This window comes from Neodiprion fabricii, chromosome 5 (assembly GCF_021155785.1).
Source record: "Neodiprion fabricii isolate iyNeoFabr1 chromosome 5, iyNeoFabr1.1, whole genome shotgun sequence".
NCBI lineage: Eukaryota > Metazoa > Arthropoda > Insecta > Hymenoptera > Diprionidae > Neodiprion > Neodiprion fabricii.
In genome coordinates, this window is record NC_060243.1 from 28,348,476 (window position 1) to 28,368,631 (window position 20,156).

General features: G+C 40.3%; 1 protein-coding gene across 3 annotated transcripts in view; it reads right to left on the minus strand.

The window, feature by feature from the left end:
* Positions 1–20,156, minus strand: part of LOC124182559 (lachesin-like) — a 203,092-nt gene that overhangs the window by 159,586 nt on the left and 23,350 nt on the right. For all 3 annotated transcript variants that reach the window (XM_046569996.1, XM_046569997.1, XM_046569995.1), the window contains exon 2: positions 10,317–10,457. In XM_046569996.1, the coding sequence (XP_046425952.1) occupies positions 10,317–10,389 (73 nt within the window). In that variant the 5' untranslated portion in view covers positions 10,390–10,457. The remainder of the gene's footprint in view (positions 1–10,316; positions 10,458–20,156) is intronic.

Consider the following 20,156-nt stretch of genomic DNA (forward strand, 5'->3'; position numbering starts at 1 on the left):
ATTCAATTTATATCACTAATCGACGCGATATAACACGGGCAACAATACTGCCTAATCTTCCCAGACACGATACAAACTGCAGACATTACCCATACCTAGTATAACACTTATGGTTATATCGCGAAGAATTACTCATTCGTGGGATACTTTATGCATCGATTGATCGACTATAATGTTTTTTAGTTGTTGGTATTACAACGAGAGGGGCAAGTATTCGTCTTCCAGTTATTTCAAAATTCAAATCTTTGACGGAACTGAGAGAATCACGAATCTATATAGGAGCATAAAAAGATCGCCATTCGCGATTTTGGCTTGAAATCCCGTCGGACTACGTGGAGGAAAATTTTCCCAGAGTGCAAGGGTATCTTCGGATTTGATACGCAGCCAAGAATGGAGAGATCAGCAGGAAGGAAGTAGACGATAACGATCTTCGAGTCTCGCGAGATTTCATCCAATTAAGATATATCTCTAGTAGGTATAGTATATGCGATTCCGATCGGGAAGTGGAAGGAATCGTTTTATTTTATCGACTCTTATTCCGGATCCAAAGCCGTGTACGGTTGTTCTTTTGCGGAGGTACGATGATGATGATGATGATGATGATGATGATTACGATTATGAAGGTATCGCGTCTCGATGAACGATCAAGACAAGTATCAAGAGTAGTTGTAAAATCACAATCAAAATTGAATGCAAACGATGCAGGAAAGAGCCACGGAAATTGCTTCAGCTCAGTTACGACAGAGCGTTCAAGCAGAATGAAAGAGGAAGACAAAGAGCCCAAGACACGGAAAAAAGAGGAGAACTAGAGAGGAAGGCGCAGCTAATTACGAGTAACTCGTCTAGTGAATGCGGCGAAGCGCTCATTCAATTCCGGAGAAAATTGCAGGAAATCTTTGCTCTTCACGGAATCAAATGCCTCGCCTACTCTGCCTGATATCTTTTATAAATTTATTACCTCATCGTCGACACACTCAATCTTCGTTTATGCACGTGTATGCAGTTGCCATGTATTATCGAGATTACAGATTTCAGAATAGTTATTTGTGGGTCGGTGATATAATACTTGAATTACGGGATCTTGTTTTATTCTTGTGTTTCCGATTGACACTCATCTCATTCATCTAATATAAAGCAGTTCCGTATTTCTGATCCCTGGTGCTTCGGTACAATTCTTGGAAGACTTGAAGGCAAACGAGAGAGAAAGATAAGAACCTTTCGTACGAAAACCTGCCGACTAAACTTTAAGTTCTTTGAAAGCTTCTAGAAACGACTGCCCTATTGTGACCGGATGTGATAGGAATTCGGAAAGTTTTGTGGAACATCTTCACCGAATACCCGCTTGACTTGCCAGCCTGATTTCGTCCCTGCACTTGGTAGAACCGTTTCTAAGAAATTCCCTACGCAAGATTGACTGAAATTTCCTACCCTCGGCATTGAAGCGTGTAGATGTAAAATTTTCAGTATCAGAGGTGCAAGAAATGAAGTACGCACGCAGGTAAAATCGTTACCACATCGACTGCGCGTACAGTTATTAAGGGCGAGAAAACACACGAAGGTATAAATTTCCGGAGCCCCGAGGCCATTCGGGATATCGAAACAGGGAGTGCGATAGCAGCTAAGGGATGAATCGGTGTTTCTTTTTTGCCGAAAGAACAATTCCATCCGCCCTATTATCGCCAGGGCTCTTTCCGGGCTCTCGGGGTTTCTTTTTGCGACGGTGCGATATTTCCGGAAATTCCTTCACCCGGTCGCTGCAAAAAGCATAATTGCCCCATGGTACAACCAAGGGTAGGTGGACGTTGCGTCTCAACCATAGAGAGCAGACGCGAATAGGAAAAGCTGAATTCCGATGCACTTTGCGCTGCAGCCTTGGCTGCAGAAGTGGGTGAATTTAAGTGGAGGGTGCCTGAGTAATGCAGCCCATGCCTGCGTATTCCGTAATATCCGTGTCTCGACTTCAGCTCTCGCATATCCTGAACCGACCAACACACGCGCGCAGTGTCACTCCCGGACGAAAAATCCCCTGAGAACATCAGGATGATACGAGGGAAAGTCGGAGGCGTTTTACCCCCTGTGTGCAATGCGCGGATATGGATGTGGATACGGGACACTCGCTCTACGAGGATGCAAAGAGAACCAACTCCGCAAACCTCTCACGCGGTGCCGCTTTACCTTGTATCTAGTACTTGGAGGATAAAACCTTACACGCAGAGAAGAGGAAAATGAACTGTATTCTACTTCGCGAACGGATCCACTCTCCCAATGGCTTTGTGCATGCAATCCCTTCAGACCCGCGTGTCGCCTCTCTCCAGCCATATGTAGGGTATACAAATCGGAAATCACACGTAGGAGCTATGTGTAACTTTCACCGTACCTACCGCTTTCATGCGGAATTGGAATTCGTTGAGTGCGATTTGGATGCTTTATCTGGTCTAGTAAGTATACAAGGCTGGTTCCAGATACAGATTCCCGTACCGACATTAACCGATACTTAGCCAAGACACGAACCTTTTTCTAGAATATTCGATAGTGGGGGATATGCTGGCTCTGATTGACTTGAATTCTAAAAAAATGGTTTTTGTCTTGGCTAAGTATCGGTAAATGTCGGTATGGGAATGTGTAGCGATGACACGGAAAGAAGAGGTAGGCGCTTTCCTCCACCTCCTCCACAGCTCTTCATACACTTGTCTCTCGGTTATTCTTTTTTCCCTTCTCACATGAAATCCGATCAGGCCTTCCCGTCCCGGGGACGCTCTGACTTTCTGGAGGACCTTTCTTCTCGCAGGAAGACGGTGCGACGGTGTGGCGAAGATACATATTCCCCGTGAAATGCCGGGCTACAAATTCTTCGCCGGGTGGATGTGTTCATGTATAAGACGCGCGGACCTAAGCTCTCGGGAAAATATCCAGGAGTGGAAAGTTCGCTATTCCTCGTCCCTCGCCCAGCTCCTGCACGAGGATTCGAATCCTTCGGATATTTCTCATCGCAGTGGTGCTTCTACCTAAGAACCAGTAGCTGCACCGGGAAGTCGAGTGGTCGAAAATAGTTCAGACGGGTCGAAATACTTTTCAACTACACGATCGGGCCTCTCGCCTATATCCGCTATGCTTATGATCAGCTCCTGATATTAAATTCCTGCAAATTTACTCACGCCCCGATGACTCTGGTTCGCCATCGTGGCTTGCGAATACTATATGGATGTATTTGTGTGTGTGGCTGTGCTAGGCGGAGCACAAAAGGAATCGAGCAAGATCAAAGAGTCTTGAGAAGAAGACAAAGAAAAAGAGGAACCTTGTAAGACCATTTTTAAGTATCGCAATAGGTTGTTAATTGGCTCTGTAGAAGCAATCGCCGTCCGCGTTTAAAGCGTCTGCGTCCCGGTGTATCTGCAATAAATCAGGGTGACTTGAGCGGGTAATGAATTTGACAGGGAAACCGGGCGCAAGCTGTGGGGTCCCCCTCCACCTCCCCCCGCCTGACTTAACTGCGTATAATCTGCCTATTAACGTGCATTAATTATATTTAATTAACGAGTACTCTAGACGGGAAATTTCGGGCCTAGCCGAAGCTCGCAAGCTCCCGGAGTTCCGCCTGTGTCTCGAGACTTGACGCTTTTAAAGATTATCAAATCGCACGATGCACGTCATTGGCGCGAGTTCTCGCGAAATGATTTTGCGCCCATCGTTCGAAAGGTGTTTCAGAAAATTCGACCGAACAATTTCTGGTTAGAAATTTAATATCTTACAAATAACGGATGCGCGAAGAGGCGAAGTCTTTGAAGCGTATATTCAACTTTGAAGTTGTTGGATCGAGCCATCCTGCTTCGCAAACTGTATACATATAATACCGATTCAATTTATACGTATATCTTTGGAAAGAGGAAAGCCGTAGAAGGGGGTGAAAAGTTTTCACCTCATTTCACGGCGCGAAAATTATTGCCTAGACGCTAGGAATCCAGGCACATTCGAGAGCTGATAATATCAGAGGAGAGGAGGAGGCATCGTCGAGTATGTGGATACTGCAGTCGCGCTTGCGGATACTGGCTTTCTCTTCCGGTTGATTCAGTTCAATTTTGGCGCCTCTCTATGTCAGCGCTGGGCGGATATGCTGTGCATGCATGCATGCATGCGTGTAATCGGTTTTAACTCGATATAACGATTCGCGGAAGACATAGAAAGCCGCTTAACTCTCGTTAGATTCCAGTTTAAAATGGGAAATAAGAGGATCGCATGTCTGTAGGCACAGGCGCCTCGCTCACTCACTTCATCGATCAATCTTAAAACCTATTTTGCTTCCCCGCTCCGTAAGATCTCTACAGATGAAAAGGAAATGCCTGTAGCGCGGATACCTTTTTACGTTCCATCGAAATCGCTCTCGACCTTTAGACATCAGCTTCTTTGATCGACAATTTCACCATTAATATTTACTGGATATTACACACGTATTTTCAACGATTCAGCCTGTCTTCGTGCTCGAGTCATTACATCGACATGCACATCCACATCCACATTTTGCAGTTTGATGAAAACGAGGAAGTTACGGTCGCTGCGTCAAAGGACGTCGGGAAATCAAATAAAGTTCAAAAGCTACGGTGGGGGAATTCGAAAGTGGTGGTGGTGATTCTCCGTCTGCTGGCAGAGGCGACAGAGTTTGAGGCTTATTGTTCGTTCGTTCGCTCGTCGAAGCGCGAATCCCGGTGGCGAATGTATATATATATACATATATTCGGAAGCAGGGGAGAGAAATAGAGCTTGAAAGTTTGTCTGCGTCGTCCCTGTCGAGGAAGGAGACCTTCGTCAGGAACTTTCCGTACGGTTTTACTTATTGATTCTGTTAATCGTCGGGATTTCCCCTGCGGTGATACCGCGGAGCATAGCCAAGATTTTCGTAGCCGAAGGGTGTCTCTGCCATACCGGTCGAGATAAGCGACCGCAATCGTCAAACGCGAACTTGAAAGCTGCTTTCCGCGCCAAAGAAGAGGAAGAGGAAGAGGAATCAGGAGAGTACGAGAAATGAGAGGTCAGCTTTAAACGATGGCTGATATTCGAGCGGAGGAGGCGAGACTTACGATTAGTTAGACACGCGAATTACTTCCGTCAGTTGCCAGGAGATAGGGAAATTATGTAGAACTCGACTATAAATGTTCGCGAAACCGTATTTCAGCCGGATGTGTGTTCCCGGTGCAAAAGAGGGTCGTTCCAGCGCCGCCCTGGGAATCAAAGTTCTTTCGCTCGAGTGGGAGGCGGAAAGAACAGCAGAAACTAGCGCTGGATACTCAGCTGTTCCCGACGAGTTACTTCGTTGTAAAAACAACAAGAAGTAGAAAAAAAAAGGAAAGAAAAAGGAAACCCCGTTGTTTAGCTTTGAGCCGGAGACTCGCGAGAGCAAACTGGGGGGATCATAATTTGAGAGTACAGAAAAAAAAAAAACAAATGTTAGAGAAACAAAAAAGCAGAAAAGAATATAATAGAAAAGAGAAATTACACCGAAGAGTTACGGGAAGCGTGCCAAAGAAGAAAAACTTACTTTTGTTACTGCAGCGAGCCAAAAGGTGGAAAGAATTACGAAGAAAAGAACGAACAAAGTTTCTAAGGGTGCAGTTTAACCTTCTCTCTTAAAATTTAAAAAATACCCAATTTTTCGGACATCGCTAACGATGAATTCGTTCGCTACTCGTGCCGAGTGGCGTTTGCTCATCGGGTGCTTTTTACAACGGATAAATTATACCTGCAGAAACGGAGGGTGTGGAAAATGCTTAAAATTAATCAATCCAGCAAACTTTTTCAGTCCAGTTTGGGGGCGCAAAAAACTGCGGACCAGAGGGGGGTGCACAGGTGTATATATACGCGAATGAATCTACGTAACGATAGAGCTAACATATCGTAAATTAAAATGGTCACCGCTTTAGCGCTTCGGCCAGGTTGCCCCAGCGAATCAATATTCCTTCACGTATGTATGGAAACACATCGATAGATACACCGGCACTACACTATACAAATATACCCATACACGTACGTTGTACATGCCTACATGTGCATTGCGGATTGTTACGATCTGCCGAAATCGTTGTTATTTCTATCGAGTATTGACAATAAGTGAGCCCACTGCCACCCTCCGTTACATCGATCGACGTCAATGGTTAACGAGGGTGTCGAAGAACCCGAAGCACACTGCCGGAGGCGGACACCGGTAATCTGTTTCAGACATTTATTCCGTAGGCTCCATTGGGTCCTTGATTGGAATCCCATTCGCAGGGTGTTAAGGTGAAGAATAAAACAGGCCCAGACCAGGAAGCCCTCCAACTGGGACCACTTACATGCTTTGGTATTTGATATTTTGATATGGGTTGAGGATCTATGAGTCCGAAATCACTGTTTAGTGAAAGCTGAATTGTAATTTGTATTTTATGGTTGTGATGGAAATCAAAAAATGGACTTCAAACAACCAGAAACAAAATTGACTCGGTCTAAACCTTGAGTAAGTTTCGAACTGTACGGTTAGTGCATCAAGTAGGGGAAAGTTTTGTACCTCAAGACGCTTTTTCGATTTTAGACTATAGAATCGAAAGCTTTCAACATTACGATGTGAAATTGGTATCATCTGAAACAGCAGTCTGTCCATAACGAAACATTTCTACGCCCGTTTATTTGTTCAAACAGCTTGATTGTTTTGTCACCCAGTTTGAAAGAGGAATTGAAATGTGCACCAAGGTACAACACCGTCGTGTAACTCGAAACATACCCTCGTGTACCTTGATTACCTTGAAACACGACGCGTCAAGTGAGATTTAATGCAAACTAATTCTTGTGAAAGCAGCAATTCTTATCTGACAAGATTTTACGATATACTCACTAGGTGTACTATGCGACTCATCGCATAAATGGATCTCCGAGAAAGTCATTCATAGACCTCACTATTCACAGCGTTCTTTTTTAAACTAACATCACTACGCGTCGAAATCGTCGACATGTTTCAAGGTACAACACATTCCCCAACCATGTCCCTCAAACTAGATCACAACTGTGACGGCGACATCGTTTTCTCAAACATCGAGAACTTGCAAATGGCGTTCTTCTCTTCCAACGATTCGCAACCTCTTGACAAAAAAAAAAAAAAGAAATCGAAAACGATGAGATCATCACGGGGAGGTGAACATAGTCCGGAGACCTCGTTACAGCTGACACGTTCCGCTCTAGGTATCCGACATCTCTCAGTCTCCTCTTGTCACGTTCTATAATGTATGTCTTGAAGAATCCCGACAACCGCGGCCCTTTTTTATTATGCTGCAAGCGCGCGTTCGGCGTTCCTGATAACTGGGAAGGAGGGTTATTGTGTTTCATCCAGTTTCAGTTATACGGAGCACGACGTACGCGACGAGCACCCGTATCCAGTGTACGGAGTATCCACTACCCAGTATCCAGTATCCAGTATCCAGTATCCAGTATCCAGTATCCAAGATCCATTAGAAGGGAGGGCAGGCACCCAACGTTCGCCCCCGAGACACGTGTGTGACGAGCTCGTTTGTATGCATGGAGCGTGACGCTGATTGGCTACGCTACACACGGGCGAAAGTCCGCGCATGCGCAACGTTTCGCGGCGAGCTTGCGGGAGTCCCGCTGCACGTCAGGCCGAGCTACACGTGTCGCACATTAATATGTATTTAAATTAGCGAGGTTCAAAGTGAACCGAAATTACGGAGACATCGCACACAGAAACGGCCTCCTTTACCCCCTCGTCTCGACGCGATACACTCCGAACGTTACGTCATGCATATCAAGGTGACTTCACGCTCTTTTGACAAAGCGAGAAACACCGCGGGACCCTTGTACAATATTTTACAACCATCCTGGAGACCTCAGAGCGGGTGAATTTTGCAAATTTATATCTCGAAAGTCAATTGTTCGATTTCATTCCGGTTTCTTTTATTCAAAAGTATCGAGACCTAGCTTTGTTTCAACATTTTTTTTAATTTAAACAAATTCGCAAGACTCATTGTTATTGACAATAACGTCAACTGTTTCCCTAGGTGAAATGTTTCGCGATGCCAAGAATAACTCGAATACGACCCAACCGATTCACTTCACATTTCGAGAGAGTGTTTTTTGGACAATTTATACTCTTTCTCTGGTAATAAATTACCGATACATGTCTGAATAACACATGACAAATACAACACTCACACATTCAACATAATTCATCTGAACACACGTGAAATCAACGCATACACAAATCAACAACGTTCAATTATAAATGCTATTGTAGTTTCAAACACATTTTTTTCTAGAATAATAGTAATCCGTTGTATTGATTCTGTGCAATACAATGAGTAAGTCGATAAATTTTAAATGTTGATAGCAATGTGTGTTTTGCGAATGTTATCATTTACTTGCGATATTTAGACTCGATACCATAAATTACATATAAAATATCGATCACACCAAGGGTATCTTCAATATCCCATAGACGAGGTTTTCGTTTGAAAATTCAACAAAGTATTTGGAAAATTGACAACATCTTTCGAAGACATCAGAGAACGATTCTCAACTTCCGAGACCAATAATCTTGAATTTCTGGTTCTCGATGAAACCGTAACGACGAAAGGAGGGTGAGAGTGTAAATAATTCTTTGCACGACGAAGCTTAAGTGCAGCTCGAAGCGTGCTCGTCAAGAGTAGAATCGTACAGAGGATGGTTTTTAAATTAAGCACGACCCTAGCAATAATTGAAGAATTAATCATTGCCACCGTTGTACTTTTAATTGGTACATTACGAAGTTATCAACCGACGTAGATTAAGTTTAATACAGATATTTCAAGGCACCTCGAGGTGATTCCACCGGAGCGAGAAGGGGTGACGCCGGATCCCGTGGGGGTTCAAGCAGAGGGTGGCCGGATCATTTAAAACTTCCCGAATGGCGAGCTATATATACAGTATAAGACGGGTGGCTACTCCGAGGTTGCTTCGCAGCCGCGTTATATTTTGCTTCGTAATTTCTTATTTAGTGATAATTACAACTTTTACGCGTAAACTTCCTCCGCCCATTTAATAACCGTTGTGGAACTTTTGATTTCAGTTAGACCAAACCCCTCCACCCCCCGCAGTTTCACCGAGGCTGCGAAGCCCCGATCGATAACATTATTCAAATTTCACCCCCGCGAGGATCTGAGAAATTCGGTAATTCCTTAGAAGAAGAAGAAGAAGAAGAAGAAGAAGAAGAAGAGACAAAAAAAAGTAAAAAAAAGCACACATGCAAAAAAAATTTATAAAAAAAAAAAAAAAACGGGGGAATCTCAATTTTAAATTCCCCTCTCGCCTTAGCTTCGTCCCCCTTTCGACGCGGCTTTACTTCCCGATAACGTCCCTCGATTCTACTTTCAATCCCGCGTCCGACGCCAGTTGGGGAAATCTCATCCGGTGTAACAAGTGCGTCACGTCGCTTAAGGCGGTGGTTACTTTAACACTGTATCAAGTTACGACCATCCGAGATTGGCGTTGCACCTCATTTAATGAGCATATGGGCTGAATAATTCAGACTTGCCGAGAAGAATTTCGTTTCTCATGGTTATTGGATAATTCTAGCAAAAAGAGGATCGTTACAATAACGGTTTAAACATGGCTCCATGGTGCAACGATAAAATTTGATCACAGATAACCATTTAGTCCATTTCACGGTTGGAACAAATAAAATATCCCAGCAGGTCCACTAAAATTTTTAACTTGATTTGACCATTTTTTGATCTATTATTGAGCACAAAAAAAAAGGAACAACTACGAATGAAACGTTGATATGATAACTTGAATGATAAAAATGAAAAAATTTCCGTCTTTACTATAACAGAACATAATGTGATATAAATAATGATATAAATGTAACAAATAACGCAAATATCAAGTCGATCTGCTGGAACATTATATTTAGTTAAATTTTTGTAACAGTGTAATTATACTTGTTGATACTACGTTTTCTGACTATCGCAGCATGAACATCTGTTTGCTTAGCTTGTTCGCACATTTTTTTTTCGGCCCGACAAGACCTTGACCTTAATTTATTGTTTCACCAACATGAAATTATCGCAGAAGTTACGAGAAGATGAAGTACAAGTCGTTCTAATCAAAAAGAATAGCAACGTGTAGTAGAGTTTTATGAACACAGCTACAAAACTCATTTTCACTTTGTGTTTGTAACTAAATGTTTCGATTACGATAGAAAATTAAAACAGTCAAAATTTCTAGTAATCACAGTAAGAAAAAATGTAAGGGAATAAAATCTGGGGCATCAAAGTTGATTATATCAGTATAAGAATTCACGTTACCTTGACACATTATCATTATAATGTGCAGAACGCTGATCGTCAGGTATCGGCTCCTTCTTCTTCTGTCAGCCATGTTTTTCCCGCTTTTTCCACGATATTATTATCGCCTCTTCGTCTCTGTCGCTAGACTCCGAAATGCATCTGCAACAACAGAAGAAAACCGAGTCAGATCTCGTATATATTCCATTCAGCAGTGACTCTTCGACGGAGGGATGATATAAAAAGGGGGAAAAAGAACCTCTCCGATATCCAACTACAGGAAGTCCTTCACCGAGACGTCGTCCATCGATACTCGAGTAAAATCACGGCGTCGTTTATTAACCGTAAGAAATCGAGCCGAGAAATCGACAGATACAAATGTCAATTCCCCGAAAAAAGTTTTTCCTTTCCGTATCTCTCGACACAAAAAATTAATCGCCACTGCAATCGCCCGTAGTGAAAATGTGACGCCGTGGCATCTGATGGTAAAGAAGTACACTGCAATATAACCTCACCGTATTTAATTTTAAACGACTTCTTTCGTCGCATTTTTTGCGCTCCACTTAATCCATGCGATAAAACTAAAGCTTGACAGCTTGCGCAAAGTTCTCCGTACTTTTATAATCGCACAATTGAACGTCAGCTGATTCATCCGTGATATCGGCGCCATATTGGTCAGGCAAATTCTGTGGAAAAAAAAATTTGAATAACGTCGGTATAAAACAGGATTGACTCGGTATTTACCGCATTGATACGGCGAATGGGACGACAATATTGATCATCGATACCGCGTCAATATCGAGATGATAATTGAAGCTGATTTAATTGCAATGCACGTGTGAACGATTCGGGGTCAGATCGAATTTCTGTGTTTCAAACGCGGTTTGATATAATGTACAGTGTGGCGATGTAGTATACGATTTGATTATCTTCTGTCAATTCAGATACATTACTCGAGGATGATTTTCCCGGTATTTAGTTTACCCCCATAATTCACGCAGCGATTGACCCGATCGTCCCGCGAATCATAGAATTACAATCCGCATCTGCAGCCGTAATGGCATTCGTGCAACACATAGGTGGGTGAATGGTGTATGAAGATTTGCTCGTTTTCCAATTATTTCACTCGGTTTGTTGCGCATTCGCCTATGATTCCGCATCGCGACTGAGCCGATATATTGGAACGTTGCCGTTCGGTTCTGTCAACATTTGTTTTAATTGCACATATATCCGATCCTCTCCCATTTATACCTACCACCCTCCCCTCCCGCGCCGCTCTCCTTCAGCCGCCGATAGGATCGCAATTAAATGCCCGCGACCCTCGATTATTTGCACGCTTGATTATGCCGAACCGATCATATGTTTACCATCGCCGTCCAAAGCTCAACGCCGTGGTTTTAATTTCCCTTCAATGCAACCCCCGCTCAAACTATTCGATGAAATATAATTTCGCACCTTAGAATTCGATACTGATTTTTGGTTTTTGAGTTTTTCCTTTTTTTTTCGTTTTTTTTTTCTATCTCTCTCTCTCTCCTTTTTTGATACAGCTGTTTCAGCAAGGAAGAATTGGAAAATCGTGAAATTATGGTAAAAAATTAATCAACGGTGAAACTGAATTATCATTGCATAATTAACTATTCTCGAGGAGAGAAGAACAAAATGTTGAAACAGCAGAATTTGAGAGAAAATGTATAAACTAATGTCAAATAACGTTGAAATTTTATCGTGACCAGTTATGAAACCCGTAAACTAATTTTGTGAGAAATTTTCATTATCGTCGAGTAAAATTCGCCTCGATTTTTTTTTTTTTTTTTTTTGCACGAATTTGAGTCTGATTCAAAGCTCAGATGAACATGGTCAAAAGTAGTGAAAATCGCGAGAACCGAAAATCTTATGAATCTCCGAATATTCAACGACAGGAAAAAGAAAAAAAAAAAAGTTTTGGACTCAAATTCAGAAGACCGAACGTTACACTAAGTAAACTTTTCACCGATAGCTGCCGTAGATCGTTGGATTTTATCTTCTAGCGCGAATTTTAGCCAGATTCTAATAATTTCACTACACTCGGGGAAAGGTTCCACACTGAGAAAAATTTCATTCGTTAAAGTAACTGAAAGAATTACGAAAAACGAGGTACGCGTAAACATTTTGCGCTATCGTCGATCCTTTTTTGGTAATTGCAGCGCAAAATAATTTTTTTCGGTTTACTCTACTTTTTCAGTTAACCAAGGCTTCAACGTCAATTTATTCTTGAACAAGCATTAAAATTTCGCAACAATTGCGAGAAAACACAGCGACAGCGATCGTAACGAGAAAGAATATCAACGGATACTAAACTTTCCGTCGACAGCTATAAAACTAATTTTCATTTTCTACCTGGAACTAAATTTTTCGATCGTGGTAAAAAATGAAAAAAAAATAAAAGTTAAGGACCGAGCGGTAACCGGAAATAAAAATTTCTCTCGGTGCAGCCGATTTGTACAAACGGCGTGAACCAGTGTAATTTTCAATAAAACGCCACGGACATCTCCTGACCATTGTTCGTAATTACGAATCGTTTTACCAGCAATCACCGTAAAAGTCACTCGACCATTTCGAATTTCGAGTTTTGTATAAACTGTTTGCCAATTGTTTAATCCAATCTGGCAAATGGATTTCTCTGCTCTTTCCTCCTGCGCGCATATATATTTATATATATATATATATATACATATGCATACATAAATATACACTTGTGTGTGTGTGTGTGGATACACCATACATATAGACGTCCATATCGTACGCGCACAATGGGGGCGCGTCCCTGCACCAGGCGTCGGTTCAGATTTACGATTCGATTCGCAAATTAGCGGTTATTGCTTCATTCCGATGCGCCAGCGCCTCGAAACTCGTATACATTTCCCGGACTCGGGACTGCAGTTGGAAAATCGTGGTGCATGGATGGATCGTTCACCCGAAATTCGGATAACTTTTCGTTCGCGAGTTCTACCTGATTTCATTGGAAATTTGAAATACCTTGCAGTTCGCATCGATCAGCATCTGGCGCAATTTTTTAACATTATTGAACATTCTTGAACTCGCTTGTTCACAATTGTCAATGGAATTTTACGAGGCGTTCATAAATTGCGTCATCGAATTTTTAGGGTTTTTTATGTACCACCTTTCCCCCCTTTCGTGCATCGTATGTCAGATTTTAAAAATACCTGAATTTAAGGTATGCGATACAATTTTTTTTTTTTTTTGTTTTTTCTCAAATCAGCTTAACAAAAGCACACGCATTGCAGAAATTTTATGTATTCCTCGAAACGTTCGTATGAAATAATTGTGTTATTTTTATCTATTTACGTGAATTTATTTAAATAGGATCGAAAAATTTATTTCTAAATTTCACTTTCTGCGTACCACGTCACAATTTCCGCCTCCCCCTCGAATCGATGACGTAATTCATAAACTTCCCCTCTTATAGTACGGCGCGATTTTTCAAAAAGTGACGTTAAATATCACCGACCAGTTTCGAAATTGAACGATTCTTCGTATATTCCTGCGACGTGACATTATTTCATAAAATAAATAATATTTCGTCGATATCCACTTTTCAGAAGCATGTCTGTAATTTCAACATAATTACAATCCAACGAAAATCTTTGGAAACTTCAACATTTTTTTGCTATACATTATTTGGTCGGTGACTGCTCGGTCGAAAATTACGGGTATGTAAAAAAAAAAAAAAAAAAATGAATCGTCAGTTTGAATATATATATATATAAATGTAGCATATGAATAGAGTCAATTAATACGTCAAACGGTTTTTCGTGCGCAGCTGTACAAGTGGTGGAAAAAAAAAAAAAAAAAAAAAAGAAAACTTAATTAATTATCGTCCAAGTGCGATGTGTACTATACACGTATACCTGTATATATATATATATATGTATATGTATGTATACAATATGCATATATGCATAAACGTGCGATATGAAAATATCATTAGGAAAATTAACGGAGGGTAGAATTTGAAAACGGAGAGCGTCAAGTATTTCATTGCAACGACGGCGAAGACCAGGGGCCGAATATAATAAACGTACATAAATATATATTAACTCGGACGCCCATTTTGTTTTCAGAATTAATTGTTTCGTGGTGCCGAGGTGCTGCAGCCGCCATTCTGAGCTCGGCGGTAGCCGCCGTGCTTCTTAATTCAAATTATCAAGCCCGTTTGCGCATTGCGTACAAACATTTATCCGTATTATGGATACAGGTCCAGGTGGATCCGGCCGACGATATGTTTCAGGGGTTGCTTCTCGATTTTCGGTGCCACCCGAAGAGGCGGAAGATTTATTGAGAATAATAAAAATTTTCCCATTTCGGTATTTTTTTTTTTTTTGTCAAACGTTTCTAATTTCTTCCCCGTTAATTATATTGTCGTTATCGCGATTATTTTCTCACGCATGCTGTGTGAAACGTGCGATGTGAGGTATCGAAAATCAAAAGACTGCACACGAGAGACATTTTTAGTTACGGTCACCGCTCAGTCCTTGACTATTTTTGACTTCAAATTTTCCTCTTTCTTGATTGTCGTTGAATTTTCTTTTTCCTCGCAGACTCGGGAAATGAATTTTACAAAACGGTACAGCGACAAAAATCGAATAAAACCCCCGAGAGTAGATATTTAATTTCTCAATCATTTCCCTCGGAAAAATTTTCGTTTTAGTTTTCTCCCTTGAAAATTTCATTCAAAGACCTTTTCCAAAGGGGTTTATTATTCCCCCGAAGCACGAGACAGAGAGTCGAGAAGCGGGGAGAGGTGGGCAAAAATTCCGTGAGAGATAAGACGGGTATCTAACTAAGCATGACATTCAAAATTGAGAGGGTAGCCTCGCGTCGCGGAAGAGAAGAAGAAGCCAACTTCCGTTTGACGATACCGCAAAGCTCGGGCAGGTTTTCCACTGCGGAAACTCCGGAAAATCGGCCCGAGGCGTTGAACATCGGGCAAAGCTTTTGACGCCCATTATTTCCCCAGGATAGTTTCGTCTCGTAGCAACTCTTTCGACCCGGACTTTATAAGAACCCAGCATTACGGTCGGGGCAGCGAGTGCATTCCGCGAAAAGAAATAACGCGACGGATTCTCCGCACCTCCGTTACATAGCCGATGATGCTGATTCACCCCCCAGATGGTGGTGGAAGGTAAATTCAAGAAGATCCACCTTCGATTTGTTCCGCGATGGGACGGCGGATGAAGACAAATTTCGGAAAAATTTCCACGGATGGAAAAACAAAATGCTTGTTCGCCTCTGAGAAAGCTAATTCGAATAATAGTTATTGAAATTATGAAGAGCGAGAATATTTTATCCATTAACTAGTTATGGAATAAATCTGCCGAGAACCATGAAGTTACGAAACAACGTGATTTCGACAATTTATATGTATCTTTTTTTCTTTTTTTTTTTTTCTTAAATTAGCCGCGGGCAATTTAAATGTATGAATAATTTTCATTCGAAATTTCTTTTCGAAAAGCACAACAATATTCAAACAGTTTTTTTTTAACGATACCCGTTTCACTCAATTTTTCTAGCTACCGTAACAAATAAAATTTTCCTCAGCGCGGCGGGAAAAAGAGAAGTGAAAGGGTGTCTGGATAAAACTCGACAGTTCTGTATCTCGCTTCTTCGCTGTTAAATTGCACGAGTTCGAAAACGAGGCGCAACCCCTTCAGACCGCGATTGCGATTTAGTGTACGAAGAGAACGAACGGTAAATATTGAGAAATTAGATGTCGAGTGAGTTCGCTGAGAACCGTTTTCCGCCTCTCTTTCCCCACCGTTTCCTCTAAACGAGTGAAAAAGAATGAGGAAAGGAGAATGAAAGGAGGACAAGAGGAGGGGGTAAAAAAAAAAAACAAAAAAAAAACGGTGTGTGCGGAAAAACAAAAAAAAAAAAAAACTAGGGGAAGAAATTGGCCTTTCGGTTGCTCGCACTTGTCGAGACGGAAGAAGAAGCTGTTTTTATCTCAGAATCGCAATACCGCGGCCCTCTATTTTACCTCCAGGTATATATGCCATTCGTTGCTCTCTTCCCTCTCTCTTTCTCTCTCTCTCTCTTTCTCTACCTCTACATTTGTCTCTGTTCTATTCCTTCTTACTGCTTTTTGTATGTAACTTCTTTTTGTCCATCTATCTATCCGTCTAACTATCGATCTACCTATCTATCTGCAATCTCTCTATCTATCTATGTGCCTATATAAACTTATCTATCTAATTCTATCCATCCGCTTGTCTAACTGTGTGTCTAAGTATCGAAATATATCCATCTATTCAAATCTATCCACATGTCTAACTGTGTATCTAACTATCTAATTCCTCTTATCTATTCAAGTTTTTCCACCTATTTAACTATGTATTTATCTATCTAAATCTATCCATCTATCCATCTATCTATACGTATAACTATCGATCTACCTATCTATCTGCAATCTCTCTATCTATCTATGTGCCTATATAAACTTATCTATCTAATTCTATCCATCCGCTTGTCTAACTATGTGTCTAAGTATCGAAATATATCTATCTATTCAAATCTATCCACATGTCTAACTGTGTATCTAACTATCTAATTCCTCTTATCTATTCAAGTTTTTCCACCTATTTAACTATGTACTTATCTATCTAAATCTATCCATCTATCCATCTATCTATCCGTATAACTATCGATCTACCTATCTATCTGCAATCTCTCTATCTATCTATGTGCCCATATAAACTTATCTATCTAATTCTATCCATCCGCTTGTCTAACTATGTGTCTAAGTATCGAAATATATCTATCTATTCAAATCTATCCACATGTCTAACTGTGTATCCAACTATCTAATTCCTTCTATCTATTCAAGTTTTTCCACCTATTCAACTATGTATCTATCTATCTAAATCTGTCTATCTATCTATCTGTGTATCCATTTTCGTCCCTCTTACTTTCTCAGTTCATAACCGATAAATTGGCAGCGAACAAACAACGTATCGAACGACATATTGAAAATCGACCAAGCCGGTATTTTTCGATTGATTTGTAAGCAAGTATCAAAGTGTCCACGATGTTTAAAAATGTTCATTTTTCACATTCTTCAAAATTTAGCCCAATTGCAGTTTTTTGTTTATCGAACGAACGTATCGCGACTGGATGTATGGAAAATGGAACAGTAAGTAAAAATGAAAAATATCATCACATTGTTGGGGGGGAGTTTGACTGTCGAGAAAAAAATATCTAATACAAGATTTCCCGGCGTGATTTGGCTGTCAAAAACTAGAGCCGAGAAACCTGATTTATAAGGTCCATACATGGAGAGGCAATCTTTTCCGCTAGACAATTCACGTGAATATCAGACACGCTCCCGCTCACATATGTTCGATATCGCGAGACGAAGAGTCCTGTTTCACTGTCTCCAGACTCTCTGAAGTTATCGCAAAAACTTTCGAAGATGGATAAGGTCGTAAGGGGATCACAAGAAAGAGTAAACAAACAAGTAAAAGAACGAATAAACTATGTTACAACCGAATACAATTATTTCCGAAAATGTGAGAATCTCATTTATTTCATTTAGATGAGAAATTGTATTTTCATTAAATAATTTTGTATTTAATTAAGTGACAGATTTATTTTCGTCATATTTATCGGGTGATCAATGACTATTTAAACAGCTTTCGTTTACTTACAAATTCCAACACTCCTTCTAATTGAACAAATATTGTACAAGCTGATCAATGATCCGTACGTTTAATCGAGGGAAAGAAAATAAAATAAATGAAGTAAGAAATTCGTTCCATTCGACAAAATCAAATCATCCGTCAACTGTTTATTCGCAAGTGGTTGCGTACTAATCGATTTGACGGATGAACCGATTAAACCGATCGAACGTAAGCAAATTTCTTGATAATCGTGGAACGATTAAAATATCTCGCGATTAGGGAAAACTGAATCCATCCGACGGTTAAATATTCGAGGTATAATTCTATATGAAATGAATTTTCATTCGATCCTGTCATATTTATCATTTTTTCGTCATTGCTTTCAATCGGTTTCATGAAACCTGTTCATCCGTAATTGGATACGTTAAATTCGGAGAATAGGCCGGTAAATAATTCCCTTTACATTCGTCCTGCGCGCCGATCGATCGATTTGATAATGGTAATAACAATATAGCAATAAAAGAGCCCTAAACTCACGACTCTTAAAACTATATTGTGCATATAGCCATAATTTAATTGACGAAGTTGAAAAAGTTAACAATCGCGATAGCGGACGATGGTTATAATAAAATAATCGAGGAAGGCTGAACCGCCTTACATTCGTCATTTGTACACACATGCAAAATAAGTCTGGAGAGTGAACTTGACGAACAATTACCGACGTATGGAAAAAACATCGTGATAAAAAGTAACATTTCGCAGGGAGATAAAAAAAGCCCCATTGATGTTGTTCGGCAGCAAAGCGAGAAGCGGTATAAAAATGTAAATAATTAAATAAATATACAATACTTCAGATGAACACACTGAGGAAAAATTTCATTTGTTACGGTAACTGGAAACATTGAGTTAAAACAGGTATCGTTAGAAAAAAACTGTTTGAACGTTGTTGTAAAGTCAAAATGTTTGTATTTTTCATTTACAAATAGTGATTATTTTGTTACTGTACCTCTATTACAATATAACAGTTGATTTTGAAATTAGTTTGTATATTTTATTCGTGACAATATCCTAATATTTTCAATGTTAAAGATACATTTAATTTTTGCATTTAAAGAGAATTGCGGTAAGTTAAATTCTGACACTAAATATAAAAGTAAAAATTAAGAAATGTCATGTGAAATTCCACTTACGAATTATTAAATCAATACATGATACAGCTTAGAACATATATCAATAGAAAAGTATCGTTGATCGTTTTTTTCTTTTATACCGTCGTGACATTAGTTAGCTTTAGGAAGCTGATGCTTAAGTATGACGGTCATCAATTTTACGTAAAAATATGAGTTGTTTCTTACGTAAGCATATGACGGTATTATGATATCCTTTTGACGTCAGAATATGACTTGAAATTTATGTAAATGTATGATTTATTTCTTACGTAAATAATACAAATTTATGACTTTGATGTGACGTCACACATATGACAGGGATAAGACATAATGTTTACGTAATATTCAAGTCACAATCATGACGTCGTATAAAAGTCAAATTTTATGTCAGTACTATGTCATAATGATGTCATACAACATGACATCATATCAGAGTCATCAGTAAAGTCATTTTTATGTCATATCTATGTAAAAAAAGAAAATATATAAGAACCGAGTGGTAACCGAAACTAAAAATTTCAGTGTCGTATTGCTATTAATTAAGCTTCGACTTTTTCGCTCCCGTAACTCGACACTTGACCGGCAATAATTAATTTTTTAAATCTAATGAAACTCAAGAGGGTTTGAATTATCAACTAGCGTATTGCGTATCGAATTTCGTCGAGAAATTTCAGTAATTTCAGTTACTCGGAGTCGCGTAAAATTTTTCCCTTATTTCACCGAGTTCTCAAAGATCTTCCGATCGATCGCCGCGCGTGCAGTTCGAGTCGGATTCCGTAATTGAGCTTGCACAGTCATAGTTTCGCCCCGTTTTACCCCGCGGCTTGTTTACCGCGGTTGAGAATTCGCCCCACGGCCATGCAGGTACTCTCAGCCACTTTCTAGTAATTTTCAAACGAGGTAATACACGTATATAACAGAATTTGCGGAAACGTCAACCGGAAGGTCGTAACGCTGCGAGGCATGGTTTTGCGACCGCTAACATCAGAGATCGTTATTTTTAATTAGTATAACTT